The sequence below is a fragment of the Typopeltis vanoorti genome, chromosome 1 (genome assembly GCF_054136105.1).
Source record: "Typopeltis vanoorti isolate ZY-2024b chromosome 1, IOZ_Tvanoo_1.0, whole genome shotgun sequence".
Taxonomy (NCBI): Eukaryota; Metazoa; Arthropoda; class Arachnida; order Uropygi; family Thelyphonidae; genus Typopeltis; species Typopeltis vanoorti.
Window position 1 is genome coordinate 167,994,314 of NC_143549.1, and position 18,860 is coordinate 168,013,173.

The 18,860-nt window shown below is 34.9% G+C and overlaps 1 protein-coding gene across 1 annotated transcript in view; it reads right to left on the bottom strand.

Moving 5' to 3' along the window:
- LOC150110628 (WD repeat-containing protein 11-like) overlaps positions 1-18,860 on the bottom strand; it is a 355,935-nt gene that overhangs the window by 250,364 nt on the left and 86,711 nt on the right. The window contains exon 7 of the mRNA XM_090399950.1: positions 11,828-11,945. Coding sequence (XP_090256076.1) covers positions 11,828-11,945 — 118 coding nt within the window. The remainder of the gene's footprint in view (positions 1-11,827; positions 11,946-18,860) is intronic.

The window sequence follows — 18,860 nt, forward strand, 5'->3', positions numbered from 1 at the left end:
GTGGTGATTTTAATGCCCAAATTGGTCAAGACATTGCCAACACTACTAAAAACTTGAGTAAATATACTTATCATGAAACCACAAATAACAATGGACATTCTCTTATGAACTTCTGCAATAGTCATAACATGGTAATCACCCAAACTAAACTTCCCCATCCAAAAGGAAGACTATGGACCTGGGAACATCCAAATGGTTCTCATTCCCAAATAGACAACATACTACAATGGAAAGTGGATCAGATCAATCAAGAACTGTCAAGCATATAACATGACCACAGAATAATCAGTGCCAACATTAAACTTTCACTAAAAGCCTCTAAAAATAACAAGCCTAAAAAGAAACAATACAACTGGGGACAAACTAAATAACCCACAAATTGCAGCATCTTTCCACAGCACATTAGAAGACAATATGGAAAACATTCTTAAAGATCCAGTTAATGAAAATTATAAGGGTATCATTGAAGCAATAAACATAACATCCAACAAAATTCTTGGAAACAGCAACAAAAAAGACTCGGAAAAATATATAGATGAAAGAAATAAAGCAAGGAAACTCTACCGCTTAAACAGGAATGAAATAAATAAAGATAAACTAGACATTTTAAATAACAAGGTCAATGAACTAATGACCAGAGACAAAGAAAATCAAATAAATAAATACTGCGAGGAACTTGAAAATTATAATAAAACTTGGGATACTAGAAACACTTTTCAAATGATAAATTATATCTGTCACCATAAAACAAAAAGAAGTGCAAATATTGTCACACATGACAAAAACGGTAGACAGCATTCAGTAAATTCGAACTTGATGAAAGAATGGAGAAACTACTTTCAAGAATTACTGAATGTTGATAATTCCCAACATTCAAGTCAGCTAGCACACCTGAATTTAACCACCACTCTACCAATAAATTGTGAAGACTTCACTGAAAAGGAACTAAAAATAGCAACAGATCAAACCAAAGCAGGAAAGTCCCCAGGGATAGATGGAATAAGAGCAGAAGCTTTCAAAAATGCTGGGTATAATACATATTCCAATCTCCTTGCCAAAATGAATCAAGCTTTAAACACTGGAATAATACCTCAACAATGGAAACAAGGCCTTATTGTCCCTATACCCAAAAAAGGGCAGTCTTAATAGAATGGATAACTACAGAGGTATGCATTACTTTGCTATCAACCACAGTTAAAATCTACAATAGAATAGAACCTTACTTAACACCACTTTTAAGAAAAAAACCAAGCTGGATTTCTAAAAAAACGATGTACAATAGAACAGATACATTGCATCAAAAGAATCATAGATGGTTCATGTGATAAAAACTTACAACTCATTTTAACCTTTATAGACTTCAAAAAAGTCTTCAACTCCATTAATAGAGAAGCAATGTTTAAAATACTCAGCTTCTATGGTCTACCCTCAAAACTCATACAAGCAATCTCAGCACCTTATGAAGATTACAATGCTACAGTAATCTTTAAAACAGAAACATCTGAATCATTTTCAGTAACAACGAGTCCTGCAAGGTGATGTACTAACACCTTATTTGTTTTTAATATGCTTGGACTACATCTTCCAGACCATCAATACAGAAGATCTTGGTTTTAACATTAAAACATCCATCCACACCATGCAAATAACTGATCTTAGTGTTGCTGATGATGATGTTGTACTTATTGATACAGAACCAACAAATGCACAAAAACATCTCAGTCTACTAGAGGCACAGGCTAAACTTATTGGTATGCAGATCAACATCCAAAAGTTCAAAGTATTCTCAATAGGTTGTGAAAACTTTATACTTCATATCAACAATAAACCCTTAGAAAGAGTAAAGGACTCAATACCTTGGATCCCTTGGATCGCACATCAGCAATACAGAAAGTGATATCAGAAAACGTAAACAGTGGGCTCTAGTCTTCCATAACAAACTCCACCCCATCTGGAAATCATCATTAAAGACAAAAAGTAAAACTATACCATGCAACCAGTAGATCCATCTTCTTGTATGGTTCTCAAACCTGGACAATAAACACCAAAAAAACTACAGATCTAATTAATTCCTTTGGAACTACATGTCTCAGACTGATTCTTGGATACACCTGGATGGACTGCGTCACTAACTCTGCTGTGCTAAATCTGGCTAAGCAAGAACCACTTGTCAGTATAGTAAAAAAACTACAACTCAGATGGCTTGGGCATCAACTCAGACATCCCGAAGTCTTGCCCTTTTTGGAATCCCTCATCCTGTACAAACCAGAAGATGGCAAATGCAGTAGAGGAAGATCGTGCAAACAATTTTGGCAATACATATGTGAAACCATCAGTAGGCTGAACTGTAAAACTCCATCTGACATTTACCAGTTAGCTCAAGATAGAGAGACTTAGAAGACCATAATTTGCAATATTTAATTTTTAATATAAATCTCTTTTCACATTGTATCATATTGTGAATAAACCACGTATGTATTATGTATTACTTACTCTTGAATCAACCAAACTCCACTTAATTATTACTTCATGAATCATACAGCAAGCTCATATCTATTATCTGTCTTAAATCTCATGATGAATCTGACTAGCATGACTTCACTCATTTATTTTGCTGTCTTGTTACATAAATGATAAGTTTTGCAGGTTCTTTTATTTTTAATTCAAATCTTTTAAAATCCACAGTTGTTTAATTCCTTGTCTTTGTTATTTGTTTTATACATATTTTATTTATTTCTGCTATTTGATGTAAAGCATGCTAATTTACTGATTCTTCACCTTTAACATTATTTCAAATCTCATATTTTTTGGTTTGTTCTGTACTAAATACTGTGTCATCTTTGCCTTCAAAAATATCCAGGTACATCTGATTTCTACTCTTTCAAATATAAAAAGAAAATTATCCAATTAGTCAATAACCTATTTTTAGCATGTTCGAAGTTGTTTTTTTTTCTCCATTTGGTTAGACTGTAATAAATTTAGCTTAATCCTTTATCCAAGTGTAACCAAACAAAGTTTGCTTACACTTGGATAAAGGATTAAGCTAAATTTATTACTATTTTTAGCATACAGGTTGGAATATAGTGGTAGCTCCATTATTAAAAGCTCTGCTATTTTCACATAATTATCTAATATCAGAAGCTACATGAAATTTTCAGAAAACTGTAAACATTTTATTTCATTTATGAAAACCTCAAAGGTTGTACAGTATATAGCATTCCAGTACATCATAAAATGACTGCTTAATTTTGAACTATCTAGAAATGACTTCTATAAAGAGACAGTAAAAAAGGAGACACACTTTAAAAAAATACAGTACACCCAAAGCAAACTGAAAGAAATAAAGAAAGAAGGTAAATAAAAAAAAAATAATAAAAATATATATATAGTACATTTATGTAAGTAAATTATGGCCAATTTCACTCTAAACTTGTTGTAGTAATAACATGTTGCAGTATGTTTAGAAAAAATAGAAAGAACTATATGGTCAAGTCAGATAAAACAATGTATGTAGAAATATCTGCAAAAAAGACAGAAGAAATTGACTTTGTTCAATTTTGCTTTGGTATTCCAGAGGAGCAGTATAAATGTCAGCTCTTAGGGCAGAGACAGCTGACTGTGAAGCTTACTTGATCACTTGGACATATTCTGAGACAGAGCAGTATAGGCTGGGTAGGAAGAGAGTACGTATCTGTTTAGATGGTAATTGTGATATCAATGATGAAGTTTCACAGCTATAGTTAGGTAGACTACTGCCTACCTAACTCCAAAGCCATTCATCATCATAAGAATAAAGACACTCCCTCCCCCTCATTAAAATCAAGAAGATGCTATATATGAGCTCAGAGTATTCCAGCACTGTTTGGCTTTAAAATTCTTGGAGAATCTAGTTCAGTAGAGAAACAGAGCTATTGGACCAGACATGCTGCTTCAAAACAAAATAATAAAAGCAAATACACGAAAACTAATTTCACAATTATTATTCACAATGCAAGAACATTAGCAGATGATGAAAAAGGTAGAAGAATTGGAATATGAAATTGGCAAAATGAAACAGGACTAAGTGAAGTGAAAATAAATGTGCATTACTGGAAAGGACCAAATGATATCAAAGAGGGAGCAAGCTTCCTTATAAACAAAAGCATAGCAAACAAAGTTATTATATGCGCAGGAATATCAGATGAGATAGCATATATCATCATAGTACAAATATCAGAAATGAAAACCATTAAAATTATACAAATAAATGAAGTTGATGAATTCTGTGACACAATGTCCAAAACAATACATGCATTAACTTCTCCCGACACAATAGTGTTGGGAGAAGTTAATGCACGACTGAGAAAAAATGAAAATGAACTTGGAAAAAAAATGGAATGAGAGAATCAAATGAAAGAAAGAAGTATGATAAGTTAAGGGGATAAAAATCCCTTATTGTTTTTCAGCCAGTAAGCGAATTACTGGCTGAAAAACAATAAGGGATTTTTATCTCCTTAACTTATCAACCTCGCCAGAAAAAAATAGCCGTTTGACTTTTCATCTTAGTTATAAAGAACTATGATATTAAATTTTATGATGAGGAACCAGTTGAATGCTATGAACAAAAAGAAATTATATATTACATCAAATCATGTGAGAATATTTAAAGAAGTTTCAGTCATCAATCAAACAGACACAGGAAGTATTATAATTAGAGAATAGTTAAAGTTAAAATAACAATAGAGTAAAAAAATCTACAAGATGAAATGGAATAAAGCAACATGCAAAGATAAATAACGATACATCATTAGTCAACAAAAAAAATTATACCCAAAAGAAACTGCAAAAAACCAATGAAATAATGTGAATAAAAAAGAAATCTATAAATGGATAATATACAAAAAAAACAAAATCTTAATTTAATCATTTATAGAAAGTGCACATAAGAATGCAAGAGATAAAAATGTTAAAAATAGAAATCTATACGGAAAAAACAGTCTGTTGAAAAAAAGAAGACAAATGACTGGAGAAAGGGAAAAGAAACACGGCAAAACTTACAGAAATAAATAAAACAATTAGAAAAAATAATAAAAGATAAATGACACAAGACTCGTCTAATAATCTTGTGATTCTGTTTGTAGTTATTTTTATAAATAGTTTATATACTTGCAACAGCAAGTTACAGATCTATAATTTTCTTATTATCCCCCTGCCCTTTTTTTTTTTTTTTAATTTTAAACAAGGGCATCCTTCACCATCATGTTGATAACATTATTCCAGCTGTTTGGTATATTATTTTAAGTAGAATTTTTAGTTCTCCATTAGACTATTTAAATTGTACATGTTTTTGGTCATAACGTGTTACAAAATAAAGACTTATTGTTACATAGACCATATATTTATAACGTAGTTAAGGTCTTACAAATTGCCTACCAGTTTCGCTAGTAACTGACTAACTTTCTCAAGGCTTGCATAGTACAAAAAAAGGTAAATGCAAAAAAGGTTTAAAAATTACAAAGAACCGTTAGTACCTGTTAGGTAGCTAGGGTGACACGTTCGCATGACATAACTACTCAGCATCATGAACACGCATTAATGCAAACGCATGTAATGCGTAATATGATTATTTGTGTACTGTACTGTAGCTCTGTTGAACTGAGGGAGTTAATTAGATTTTTCCAGGTATCGTTCAGAATGGCACCTTGATTTCTGTTTAGGTTACTTCCCGTACGTAGTACAACTGCCGCTTCTTTAAATACTCGATGTCTGTAATCCTCTTCTAGGTAGGGCATGGAGCTGTTATTCCAGTCTATGGTGTGGTTCGAAGTTGAAAAGTGATGTGTCAATCCTGAGGTGATCGTTCTGTTGTGATTAACATTGCCTACATGTTCTTTCTGTCTTATTTCCAGGCCTCTCGAAGTCAGTCCAATGTAGGAAAGACCGCACGTGCATGGAATATTAAACACACCTAGATATATATAAAATGGCACACTGTCTTTAGGAGATCTTAGGACCTGTCTTATGCTATTTGTTGGTTTAAATACAACTCTGGTGTTACGTGTCTTTAACAATCTTGCAATTTTTGTGGAAGTTGAACCTATAAAGGGGATGACTGCTGTTGAAATTTGCTGGGCGACTGTTCTTTCTTGTTGGTTATCTTTGTATAGAAATTTGTTGATAATGTGTCTAGGAGAACCATTTTTTGATAGAGTTGTAGCTATTTGAGACAGTTCTGTTTGAACTTCTTCCTCGTCAGAGATAAATTTTCTAGCTCGATTTCTTAACATGTGGATGATGCTGTGTTTCTATGACCTATGATGGTTAGAAGAGTAATGTAGATATCTTCCAGTGTCCATTGGTTTTTTGTAAATCGACAGTTTGATACTGTCTCCTTGTCTTTTTACTAGTAAGTCCAAGAAGTGTAGCTGTTCGTTATTTTCTACTTCTAGAGTAAATTTTATTTTATTGTGGAGTGCATTGATTCTGTTAACAAACATGTGTAGGCTTTCTGAGTTGTCTTTCCATATGATGAAGATGTCATCCACATATCTCCATCATATAGAAGGTTTAGGAGTAATGCTGGTGAATATTTCATCTTCAAATTTCTCCATGAAAAGGTCTGCACATGGTGGCGACAGAGGGCTGCCCATGGCTAGGCCTTCTAATTGTTTGTATATCTTGTTAACTTTGAAAAAATTTGATTGTAGGCAATGCTCGAACATCTTTGTGATATCTCTTTCCTGCAGATATCTCTTATATCACATAAGAGATATCACATAGATACCATCTATGTGATATCTCTTTGATAATGTTCATTACTTCTTCTACTGGTACATTCGTGAACAAGGACACTATATCTAGGCTGGCCATTATGTCTGTTTGTGTAATTTTTATGTTTTTATGAATAACTGTAAAATTCTAACGATTATAGTTGCAGACTGAAATAGCATTGAACGTGAGTGATACACGTATCGCGTGTACATGATTAACTAGTTTTGCTAAGGAACGTTCTGTAGGTTGCTAATCTCCTCAAACCACACAAAATAAGAATGACATTCAAACCTATAGAAACAATTCATAAACTACTAAGATCTCCAAAAGATAACCATCCTTTCTATAAATATGCTGGAGTTCACAATATTCCATGCTCATGTGGTTCAAGTTACATCGGATAGACGTCAAGAAGCCTCGAAATTAGACAGAAGGAGCACATTGGTTATGTCAAAAACAACAGAAAAGACATATCAGGCCTGTCATCTCATTTTTCTACAACTAACCATGTCATTGAGTGGGATAAAAGCTGTTCCCCCTTACATAGAAGATGACTACCACTCCCGAATGTTTAAAGAATCAGCTACAGTCGCTCGCTCTGTTGATAACCTTAACAGGAACCAAGGTTTAATACTCCCAGAGATATGGAAAACCCTAATTAGATCTCTCAACAAACAGGAAATGAACTTCAATGCAACCTAGAGAATGTACCTTAGCAACACCTAGTTAATCATGTACACGTGATACGTGTATCACTCACATTCAATGCTATTTCAGTTTGCAACTATAATCGTTAGAATTTTACAATTATTCATATTTGTGTAATATTTTTTAAACAGTGTTTGTACCCTGAAGATGCCAACAGCTATAGTTTAGTGAAACCAGTAGGTTTAATAAATATTTATTAGTTAACACTTGATCCATTGTCCAAATAAAATCAATTAGACTTTTTTTTTCTTTTCTTGCATCTTCTCTCCAGGTGAATTTGTTTCACCTGGAGAGAAGATGCATTTTTATGTTGGAACAAGGTAACAGTAATAACTAGACCATGTGCTGAACAGAAATCCAGCAGGCACTTACCATCATTATTATCTTTGCCATTTTCTTGGAATTTTTCCAAAACATTTCTGTATGTCTGATAATTATTTCCCACTCTGTAGTTTAGATCTCCAACAAGGACCAACTTTTCCTTTTTCATTGTGTCCCAGCTGCCTTTCTCTAATGCATTGAAAAATTCTTCTATTTCTTCCTTAGTAGAACCATAGTAACCATAGGCATAAATAAGTTTCATTGTCCAATTCCCCATTCTGATATTTGTCCACATCACACTACTTGATATTGCCTGCCATTCAAGAAGATTATCCTCATTATTTAGCATTGAATACTATAGCTCCTCCTTTTTTCTCCTGGTTGTTATTATTTGAATATAACAGTCTGTATTTGATTCTTACAAAGATCTCATCTGTTTTCTTTGTTTTGATAAACCATATCATGCTATTATGTTCTGGTACTTTTTCAATTGTTCTGCTAATTCCATTTCTTTTCCATTCATGCTTCTTATGTTGATGGTGCCAACCTTGAACTCTGCTGATGTTGAGTTGGGTTTGTTCCAGTAGCTGAGTTTTTGCTGTTTGCCCTGGTTTCCTGATGAAAACAATGGAACGGGGGGGGGGGGTCTTGTGTAACTAGGTGATGCCCCAGCTGGCATGAAATTCTGTCATGTTTTACCATCATTTTGCATTTGGTTTAAGCCAATAAGAATACTTTGGTCAGCTAAATTAAAAACTGCTAGCCCATCACCGTTTGTTCGGTATCCAGGGAGATACCCAACAGGCTGTACCACAAGAACACAAGGATTGGAAATTGGGTCTGAAGCCCTGGTAGTTCTCCACAATCCCCAAAAGACTATGTGGAGGTCTCTTCCCAGTTATTCAGTTCTGACCCTTAAGCACCACACTTCTTAAACTTATGCCTTGAGGGAACAACTGCAAATATATAAATTGTTTGCAGTTATATAAAGTTTGCTTTGCTTATACCTGGATAAAGGATTACACAAGAATATAATTTTTTGGCATTTTTAATTTCATATATAACAAAATGCAAAAACTTTCAACAGATAGCTCTAATCCAGACTATTTTAATAAAGTTTTATCTTTTCACAACTTGTATCAACCTTAGTATCTTTTCTGGGTCTGGCTCCCACTGATGAGATCTCAATAAAGGGTCTGGGTAGGGGCCCCTTCCCATAATGCACAGTGAAATATACATCAAAAAGGATATGTAATTTGCACTGTAGTATGCTAAAGCAATTAATGTGATGTCATCAGCCTCTATATAAAAAGTCTGGTTGTGAAGATACTTCAAGCACAAACTTTGTTCATTCACACTTGGATAAAGGATTAAACATGATGAGTGATGAAACAATGATGAAAGGAAGTAAAAGTGCACAGAAAGTAAAAAAAAAAAAACAGATAACAAAAATTATTGATGTTATTCACAAAACCCAAACAGTTAAACACTAGGCTGGCCATATTGTCAAGATGAAAATAGCAGATGGACAGCCTTACTACAATGGATTTCCAGAGAATGAGGTGGAAAAATAACATCATAGGAATATCAGGAAACAAGTGGGTGAGGATGGATTCTGAAAGAGAGAGAGAAGAGTGAAGAAAATTGGGAGAAGTTCTTGTCCAACAGTGGGATGAAACAGGCTGATAGTAACAGTAATCCTGGGTGTAGGGAACCAGAATAGTTTTTCTATGATCTTGTGTTTGTTAAGGTGGTGGTGGTGGTGGTTGGGAGGTGGGGGGGGGGGGGTGTATACAGTATCAATTTTACAAAGATTATGGCTAGTGACTAAAAAAAAAGTGCATAAATAATTGAGTTCTGCAGGAAGAGCTGTGCCATTGGAATAAATAGTCATAGCCCTATAGTGTTTTAAGGAAACCATATTGTTAGGCTGAGCCAACTTCCTATAAAATGCTACTTTTGTCGTGATGGAAAGGTTTACATATTCCTATAAGCATGAGAACAATGCCACCGTTGGATCTTCTATCCTGGTAAGGCCATCCTAGTTCACAAAGCAAACAGGGAAGTTACTGATATGTGTAATGCAAACCTCACTGGCTGACTGGGCAAAATAAAATGTTCTATAATGCTATAGCCAGAATGATAGAAAGTTAAAATGAAATAGAGATCCCAATTGTCTTGATCACTATACCATTGGAATTAGATCTGAGAGCTCTCAGGTACTGTTGGATCAAAGCTACTATCAGGACCAGCGCATAGTATTTTTCTTGTGAGTGCAATTAATGTTCGCCACCTTTCCAAAAAAGGTTGTTTTGAATAAAGTGTGAATAAAACAAACAGGAAATGAAAAACAAATGAAAACTGCTTTACAGTACAATGTTACCTACAGATTAGTCCTGCTTATACAAATTTTTTTAAGTTATATAAATTTTCAAAATAATATAAAATAGTAACATAAAGTTAAGAGATTTATTCAAATATTCTTTACATTAATTTTGCATTAATAAATAAATTAATTTCGACGATTCAACGAAAATAGATAAGAGAATTTTACAAGAATGTTTCGCATTGGACTCGAGAGTTTGCCGATTATTTTGTGTCGATGACGTCACCCTAACAGTCCGCTAATATAACAGGCTCGAATGTCGAGAAGAATGAGCCATCAGTAGTAAGCCGATTTTTAGGGCGGACCACATGCATCAAATCTGATTAAAATTAGGATATGGCCCTTACACGGAACTCAGCAATTAATCATAAGTTGATTTATGATACATCAAAAAATAAAGAACCATTTTAGGTATATTTTCGTAAATTTTAATAAAAAATTACAGTGATATAATCAGGTCCAGGATACAATTTCAGAATTTATTTGTTCATTTCCGGGAAGATCTGAAGGGGCCCGAATGGAAGACGACGTACATTCATAATTATATGTGCCATTCGTTGTTCGTTTAAACTCTTATCTCATATTTTTTGACATCTTTTAGGTGCCTTTTCTTCTGCAGCGCCTGTGTATATTGCACAAGCCACCAGCAGGGCCTGGCTACTACGAATGACAGCTTTTCATTGCAGCCAAGTAGTTTAAATTGCTCTAAGAGTTCAGACCACTTATGTTCTTGATGTCTATCCAATTCTTTCATGCTCTTCTCAGAAGTATCCTTTCTTCTACTTTTGATTATTAAGGATGCTCTCAGAAACAATGCCTATTCTGCTGAACTATCTACTCTGAAAACTGAGTGAAAGGAATTCTACTTATAGACAGACATATTGGTTGATTGGTTGATTTGTGGTTTATTGGCATAAGGACAGCAAATGTCATACTGTGCTAAATCAAAAAGGTAGACAAACAGACAAAAAAAAAAAAAAATTATAACATCCCACTGTGAAGAACATAAACATACTGCCATCAATGTGGTAAACTCAAAAACTGGCAGAACACATGTTGGAAACCTCTTCACACAGGATTAAATAGAAAAAACTGCAGTACTACATACACAAAAAAAAGTTGTTAACTACCTTCAGCTTTCAAACTGTATACTACTTTAAATCCAGCCCAGAAGGAACACAATAGGTCAATGTTTCTTTTATCATCTGTTACAATTCTGAATTATTTCCACAATCAGTTGATTTTCAGTGCCTTGTTCTGTAGCAAATGTTTCTTTGTGCTCAGAGAATGCTGGTGTAAATCTGGCAACATATTAGCAGCATAATAAATTTTGTTACTGTAGTCGTGTACGTCAATACCAATGAATATGAATAATTATCACTAAGCCTCACTACAATCAAGCTAATGGTCTTTTAACTGTCTAAAATATAAGGTCCTTTGTAATTTCACACTATGGTATACATCATTTGTAGAAAGATAACCAAGTAGCGCTGATATAATAAAAAAACTTTCTTTCAAAAACTAGTTTTCAAGTAATCTTCTTCAAAAATAATTTGAGAGCAAGATATATTTTTAATAACTATATCAAATAAGTACAAATATCATTAGGTGAAACAACACATTATGAAATTAGTATAATGTTAATAAATAAGTTGTACTGACCTGATTAATTTCTAAATCTAATATTAGTACCTCACGTGGGTATAAAAGAAGAAGATGATGCCTATATGCTCTGTGATAGCTTAGCTGCAAACATTCATTCAAAGTTACTCCTTCAACACTAAAAGTTGTAAATATAATCACTATCACATATATAAAATTACGAAATTTATAAAAAGAAAATTACCAATCACTTTATATTTAATCTTTACCAACTAGTTTTTGTATGAAAAAGTAAAGGATTAAAATGAAACAAATAATCATAAATAGTTACTAGAAAAGCAAATAAAAAAAAAGAGAGAAATTTTCATATGACTAAAACTAGAAAAAAAAAAAAAGCTTAACACAAAACCAATTCTACTTATTTATAAAGTAATACTTTTGTTCAAATTACATGGGCTTTCAGGTGTGAAAGAAATAAAATATCAAGAGCAAACTTAAGATTAGTTGTGAACATGTACACATTGTCATGTATATTAGCAAGCTCTTGGCACTTATTTTATTGACCACAGCCAGGAAACAAACAAATTAATGCTGGGTTTTATGTACAAGTGTGCAAGATCTAATAACATCTCAATGAACTTCCAAATTCTTCTCTGTTTTGTCATAACAGTGATTTAAGATTTCTGATTCATTCCACAGAACTTTCTGCCAAAGCATCATGGCTGGCAAGGAGTCAAACTTCATTAATGAGATAGTGAGAGAGCTTTTGTTCTTAGTGTTGAGGTAATGCCTAATTTTGGCATTTGTGATAGTGTGAGCCATATTTTTTGAAACTAGAGATGCTTAATTTTTCAGACACTTGAATTAGTTTTAAATCCAAGAAAGGCAATGAACAATGACAATCCAGTATACAAGTGAACCTAACATTACAATGCTGGTTGTTGAGGTGGTCTAGAACATCAAAAAATAATTGCTGTTCATGAGTCCAAATTGAGAAAATTGATGTCATCAATCAACTTCTTCCATTTCTTGGTTTTGAGAGGATATTCTTCTAAGGGTTCTTTCTCAAAGGTTTGCTAATAACAGAAACAGGATTGCCCATGGCTATCCCTGAGTTCTGTTTGTATATGAAATTATTGTACTAGATAATATACTTAAATGTTATACAATGTTTAAGAAAGGTCACATTTTTTTTTTTTAAGAAAAAAATCTTGTAGATATGCAAATAGTTCAGCAGTCAGGATATTGGTAAACAAATGGCCGGCCTGGTTGGCCGAGTGGTTAGTGTATCTGCTCTCCAGCCAAAAGGCTGCGGGTCCGTGAATGTTTGTGATTGTCTGTGAAAATACTAGTAGTGGTAGTTGGCAGTAGATGGCATTGGAATAGATGATAAAAGTAGTTGGTGGAGATGGAGAGTTGTGGTGTAGGTGCCCTCCTCGATGAGTCTTTTGGACTCCCTGGAGGTGTTATGAAATAATAATAAATTAACTACATCACAACTCACCTAAAATATCACATATAACAGAAACAAAGTGTGCAGAATTCAACTGAAAATTCACTCAGAAAATCCAACTAAACAACAAACCACTATGTAAAACTTCTATACAGATTTCACCAACATCATCAACATGCACAATAACACAGACATCCAAATCCAATCTATTATTCATCAGTGAGTCCCAACTGGCAATCTCTATAACTACAGGTCACTTACTTTCCACAGTTATATTATGTGTGATGCCTCCTGCAAATTTTGGAGTCCTATAAACACATGGGATAAGATGTTTATTATTTTAACGGTATAATAGAACACAGAAACTAAGTAAATAATTAATTTATTAACTTGATGCTGATATTTCGCTGGTATTATAACCAGCATCTTCAGAGCACAAAAACACTGTTTGTCACAATACGCGAGACTAAAACAACATGGTGTACTTAAACAAAATTGTAGCAGCAACACAAAGACTAGAGTCCTGATTTTGGCGCCCTCTATCTGAAAAAAGCTATCATATATTATTAGAGTCCTAGAAAAGTGCTAGTTTTTTCTTAATATGACTGTCTCCCAGATCTTCGGCAAGTTAATACAGCCATATTTGTTGAGATTTGGAGTGTGTTTTAGGGCTTCTGTCGCCTCTAAGAACAATCTCTCTGATTTATACGGGTTTCTGTGTAGTACTTTTGTTTTTCCAGTTGATCCTGTGTGCAGGGGTATCCAGAGCATGGTCTGCTATGCCCGACTTCCCATAATGATAATTCCAGATGTATCGTTTATGTTCGCTGATGCGGATATTCACAGTTCTTCCTGTTTGACCGTAGTAGGCTTGATTGCATGAGCAGGGTACTTGGTAGACTCCTGGATGTGATAAAGGAGGAATGCCATCCTTGGGTGAGCGGATGAGGGTGGCTAATTTGCTACATGGTCTGAATGTAGTGCGTAGTTTATGTTTATTGAGAATTCTTGAGATCTTTTCGGATGTGCCTTTAATGTAAGGGATGGTGACTGTTTTGTTGTAGTTCTCTGTGGTGGATGGTGGGAGGGGTTTCTTAGGAGTGTTTAGTATTTTGTTTATTTTATGTGGATTGTAGCCGTTGGCCAAGAAGGTGTGGCATAAGTGAGTCAGTTCAGCAGTAAGAGCTTTGTCATTGGAACAGATTGCTCTCGCTCTATGGGTTAGCGTTTTTAATATGCCATATTGTTGAGAAGGATGATGTTGTGATTGTTTGTGTAAGTATCTGCCTGTACGTGTGGGTTTTCTAAAAACTGAAAATGATAAGGAACCATCTGGGAGACGTGTGATGAGTGTATCCAGGAAGGGCAGACAGTTGTTGGCTTCTAGTTCCATAGTAAAGTGGATTTTTGGATGTTGGCTATTTAAATGTGCTAAGAATGTTTTCAATGTCTCAGGGCCATGTGTCATAAACATCCTTAAACACAGAGCTCAAACTATTTGTTCAAATGAGCAAGCTCTAAACAAGGAATATGAGATCATCAACCCATACATTTATAAAAAATGAATACAGTAAAAAAACTATTCACAAGATCCTCCACAAAGACACCACTAAAAACAAAAAAAGATTTCAAGAATGCCATTGTCATACCTTATGTTAGAGACATATCCGAAAAAATAGAACACTACAACAAATACAACATCAAAACCACCTTCAAACCCTCGACAAAATTAAGACACCTACTCAGTTCTTCCAAAGATCCTCTTCCACACCTAGCCCACCCAGGGATTTACAAAATACAATGCACATGTAACCTATTATACATAGGGGAAACAGGGCAAACCATCCCAATTAGGAAGGACGAACACAAACGACACATTAAATACCTCCATTTTGGAAAAACCGGCCTTTCAGACCACGCACTCCAGACATACCACAAAATTGATTGAATAAGTACCAAGTCCCTACAATGCACCAAAATCTGGTTCGAGAGGAAATTTAAAGAAGCATGTGAAATGCTCAAACACAATCCTAACCTGAACAAAAATGGCAGTCTAACCATTCCAAGAATGTGAAGAACCCATAGCAACCAGAACAAGCCAGAGAAAAATAGAAAAATCTCAATACAAGTAGACTTGGTAAACATTCAATAGCAGTCTGAACTGTATAAGTCCAGAAGAAAATCTTAGTATGGGAGGACTTTAGCAGGGTTTAGCGTAGTTTTTTTTTTTTTTTTTTTTTTTACCACTAGAGGTCAGGCTAAGTAAAAGATCAGTTAACAGCATAGAATCAATTTACCTTTGTAGAGTCTGTACAAGTCCAGAAGAAAATCTTAGTATGGGAGGACTTTAGCAGGGTTTAGTGTAGTGTTTTTTTTTTTTTTTTTACCACTAGAGGTCAGCATATGAAGTATTTAATTAAAGATAACTTCAATGAATCACTTCTATATTTCGGCAATGTCACATTGCCATCTTCAGGAACATAAAGATATGATATGTGCACTAAGGAACTAACAAAGCAAATGAAGAAGAAAGTAAGAAACTAATTTTGTTCCTAAAGTCCTAATGGTGCCCTCTTGCGGGCTAATTTGGAAGTCTTGGCAGTTGGGCTGAAGTTCTCATAATGAAAGTCTCCCAAATTTGGGGCAGTTTCATGCACCCAAATTTGTTGAGGTTAGGAACGTTTTTTAGAGCTGCTGAAGATTCTTTGAATAATCTTTCGTATTTAAACTTGCTGCGATGGATTATTTTTGTTTTCTTCCAACGAATTTTATGGTGGGTATCTAAGGCATGGTCTGCCAACCCAGAGCGGCTGTACTGGTGAAACCGGATGTAGTCTTGGTGTTCTGAAATCCTGATATTTGTTGTTCTGCCTGTTTGGCCAAAGTAGGACAATCTGCAGCTGCAAGGGACCTGGTATACACCAGGTAGGTCTAGGGGAAGTGGTTGGTCTTTGGTAGAGCAGATAAGGGATGCCAACTTTTTATATGGTCTGTAACAGGAAGTAAGGTCATATTTTTTGAGGATATTAGTTATTTTTTGAGAGGTGCCCTAAACGTAGGGGATAGTGATAGACTTGGTGTAGTCTTTATTGTGGAGGGGGGGGGGGTTGTGGTTTACAGGTTTTAGTATTTTTTGGATTTTTTTGGGGTTATAGCCATTGGCTAAGAAAGTGTTGAGGATGTGGTTTAGTTCCATAGTCAGGGCCTTGTCATCTGAGCAGATTAATTTCGCCCTGTTATATAGTGTTTTTATCACCCCATATTGTTGTGAGGGGGGGGGGATTGCTGGTGAATGTATCTGCCAGTGTGGGTGGGTTTTCTGTAAACAGAGAAAACCAAAGATCCATCAAGCTGGCGGGTGATTAAAGTGTCTAGGAAGGGGGAGGGTGTTGTTTTCCTCTTTTTCTAAGGTGAAATGGATTCTGGGATGTTGGTTGTTTAAGTGTGTTAGGAAGGAGTGGAGTGTGTCTGAGCCATGTGGCCAAATAGCAAACACATCATCCACATAACGAAGCCAAATAGTGGGTTTTTGTGGGGCGGAGTTTAAGGCTTTCTCTTCAAATGTCTCCATAAAGAAATTGGCCAAGGGTGGGGAAAGTGGTGAACCCATGGCTGTCCCCTCTATCTGTTTGTAGAACTTTCCTTGCCAAACGAAATAGCCTGAGTTCATTGTGAACTGAAATAGGGCTGAGATATCGGGAGGAAACTTGGCTTGGATGAGCTCAAGGGTTTCTTTGAGTGGGACATTAGTGAATAGGGAGGAGACGTCAAAACTGACCATTATGTCAGTGTGTTGGAGTGTGAGGTTTTCTATACTGGCTTTAAAGTGGGCTGAGTTTTTTAAACGTTCCTAACCTCAACAAATTTGGGTGCATGAAACTGCCCCAAATTTGGGAGACTTTCATTATGAGAACTTCAGCCCAACGGCCAAGACTACCAAATTAGCCCGCAAGAGGGCACCATTAGGACTTTAGGAACAAAATTAGTTTCTTACTTTCTTCCTCATTTGCTTTGTTAGTTCCTTAGAGCACATACCATATCTTTATGTTCCTGAAGATGGCAATGTGACATTGCCGAAATATAGAAGTGATTCATTAAAGTTATCTTTAATTAAATACTTCATATGCGTTGTTAATTCCGTAAATTAATTACCAGTTATGTCTAACCAACGTATAAGTCTTACTACTAGAACTAGAGGTCAGGCTAAATAAAAGATCAGTTAGCAGCATAGAATCAATTTACCTTTGTAGAGTGCAAGAGCATGTAGCTTGTTTTCATAAACACATGTATTTTTCTGATGATGATCTCAATACAGGGGTCGAAAAGTCAATTGTTATTTTATTAATAATAAGTAAAATAATCATTTCAACATGTGCGTTTTGTGTTCCTAAATTTGTAAATATAAATGCTGATCACCATGTAACGTTAAAAGAAAGAGTAGAACATGTACTTCTGTTAGGTCTGATGCCAAAAGGTTATCAAAACCTAGAACCTCATTGATATGATCTGCTTTAGCTCAAGATTTCCTTGCCTTGTTTTGCTGCCTTTATAATTCTTCTAATTCTAACTTACCTTTATGATTATTTCTGAAATGAGATAACCTTCTTTGGAGATTAACATGCACAATTCCAACTAGCCCCTTCCCCCAACTTTAGTAAACAAGATGGAAGAGGGTGAAATATTTGCTGTCAGTAATAATCTAACACAAATCGTTACCTAATTACCCGCCAGAATTACAGATAATCCTCATTACTCTCTCTCCTAAATTAGTAACCAGCTCGCTCTCCAAAACATATAGTGACATCACTCCTCTTGGCAACTCTGACCATAACCTTGTCCATGTTTTGTTTTCTACAGAATGAATTCTCCCTACATTGGTAGGAAGAATTCAGTCTTTTCCTCTTTTCTATGCCTCTTTTCCAGTTTTGTTGCTCCATCTGTTCTCCTGATTGATGCGTTTGCTTCTAAATAAATGAAATTCTTACTGGGATGGGTGCCTTATCTCCTTCCGCTCAGTATCCCTGATCCTGTCCAAGCCCTGGTTCTCTGACAAATGCCAGAGCAATAAAAACAAAAATTCAGCATGCACTCAACTTACACTACAGCCCATGACAATTATAGGAGGGTCACCAGCAGACATAAAGCAGACTTTGCAAGGTAAAATGCGCTAAACTTTATTCCTACTTAGTGTTTTATGCAACTGAAAAAATACTATCTAGTGGCTGCATTCATTCCTTTCAATAAAGTCTCCTCTTGGTCCTTATCTTCTAAAGATAAACGATTTCCTCTTTCTCGTCATGGCATATATTCTTGTAATCTTTTCTTGGTATATGCCATGAATATTCCATTGTTAATAAAAAAATCTGAGGAATCTGGTCTAGCATAATATGGAATTGATACTGACCAAAATATCCTCTGGTCTTAAACATGCTTACTCCAGAGCTGCCACAAGTTCAAATGTTTGCTTGAAGAGAGTGTTGCGGCTTTGCTTCATTGTCTGAACCTGAATCAGAATGACTGTCTTTCTTTACTGAAGATATGAAAAAGTCTTATTCAAATCTAACACCATAGCTTCTTCTGTTAACCATTTGCATTGTTCTATATATACTATCATGTGACTATTTTAAATAATCCATTATT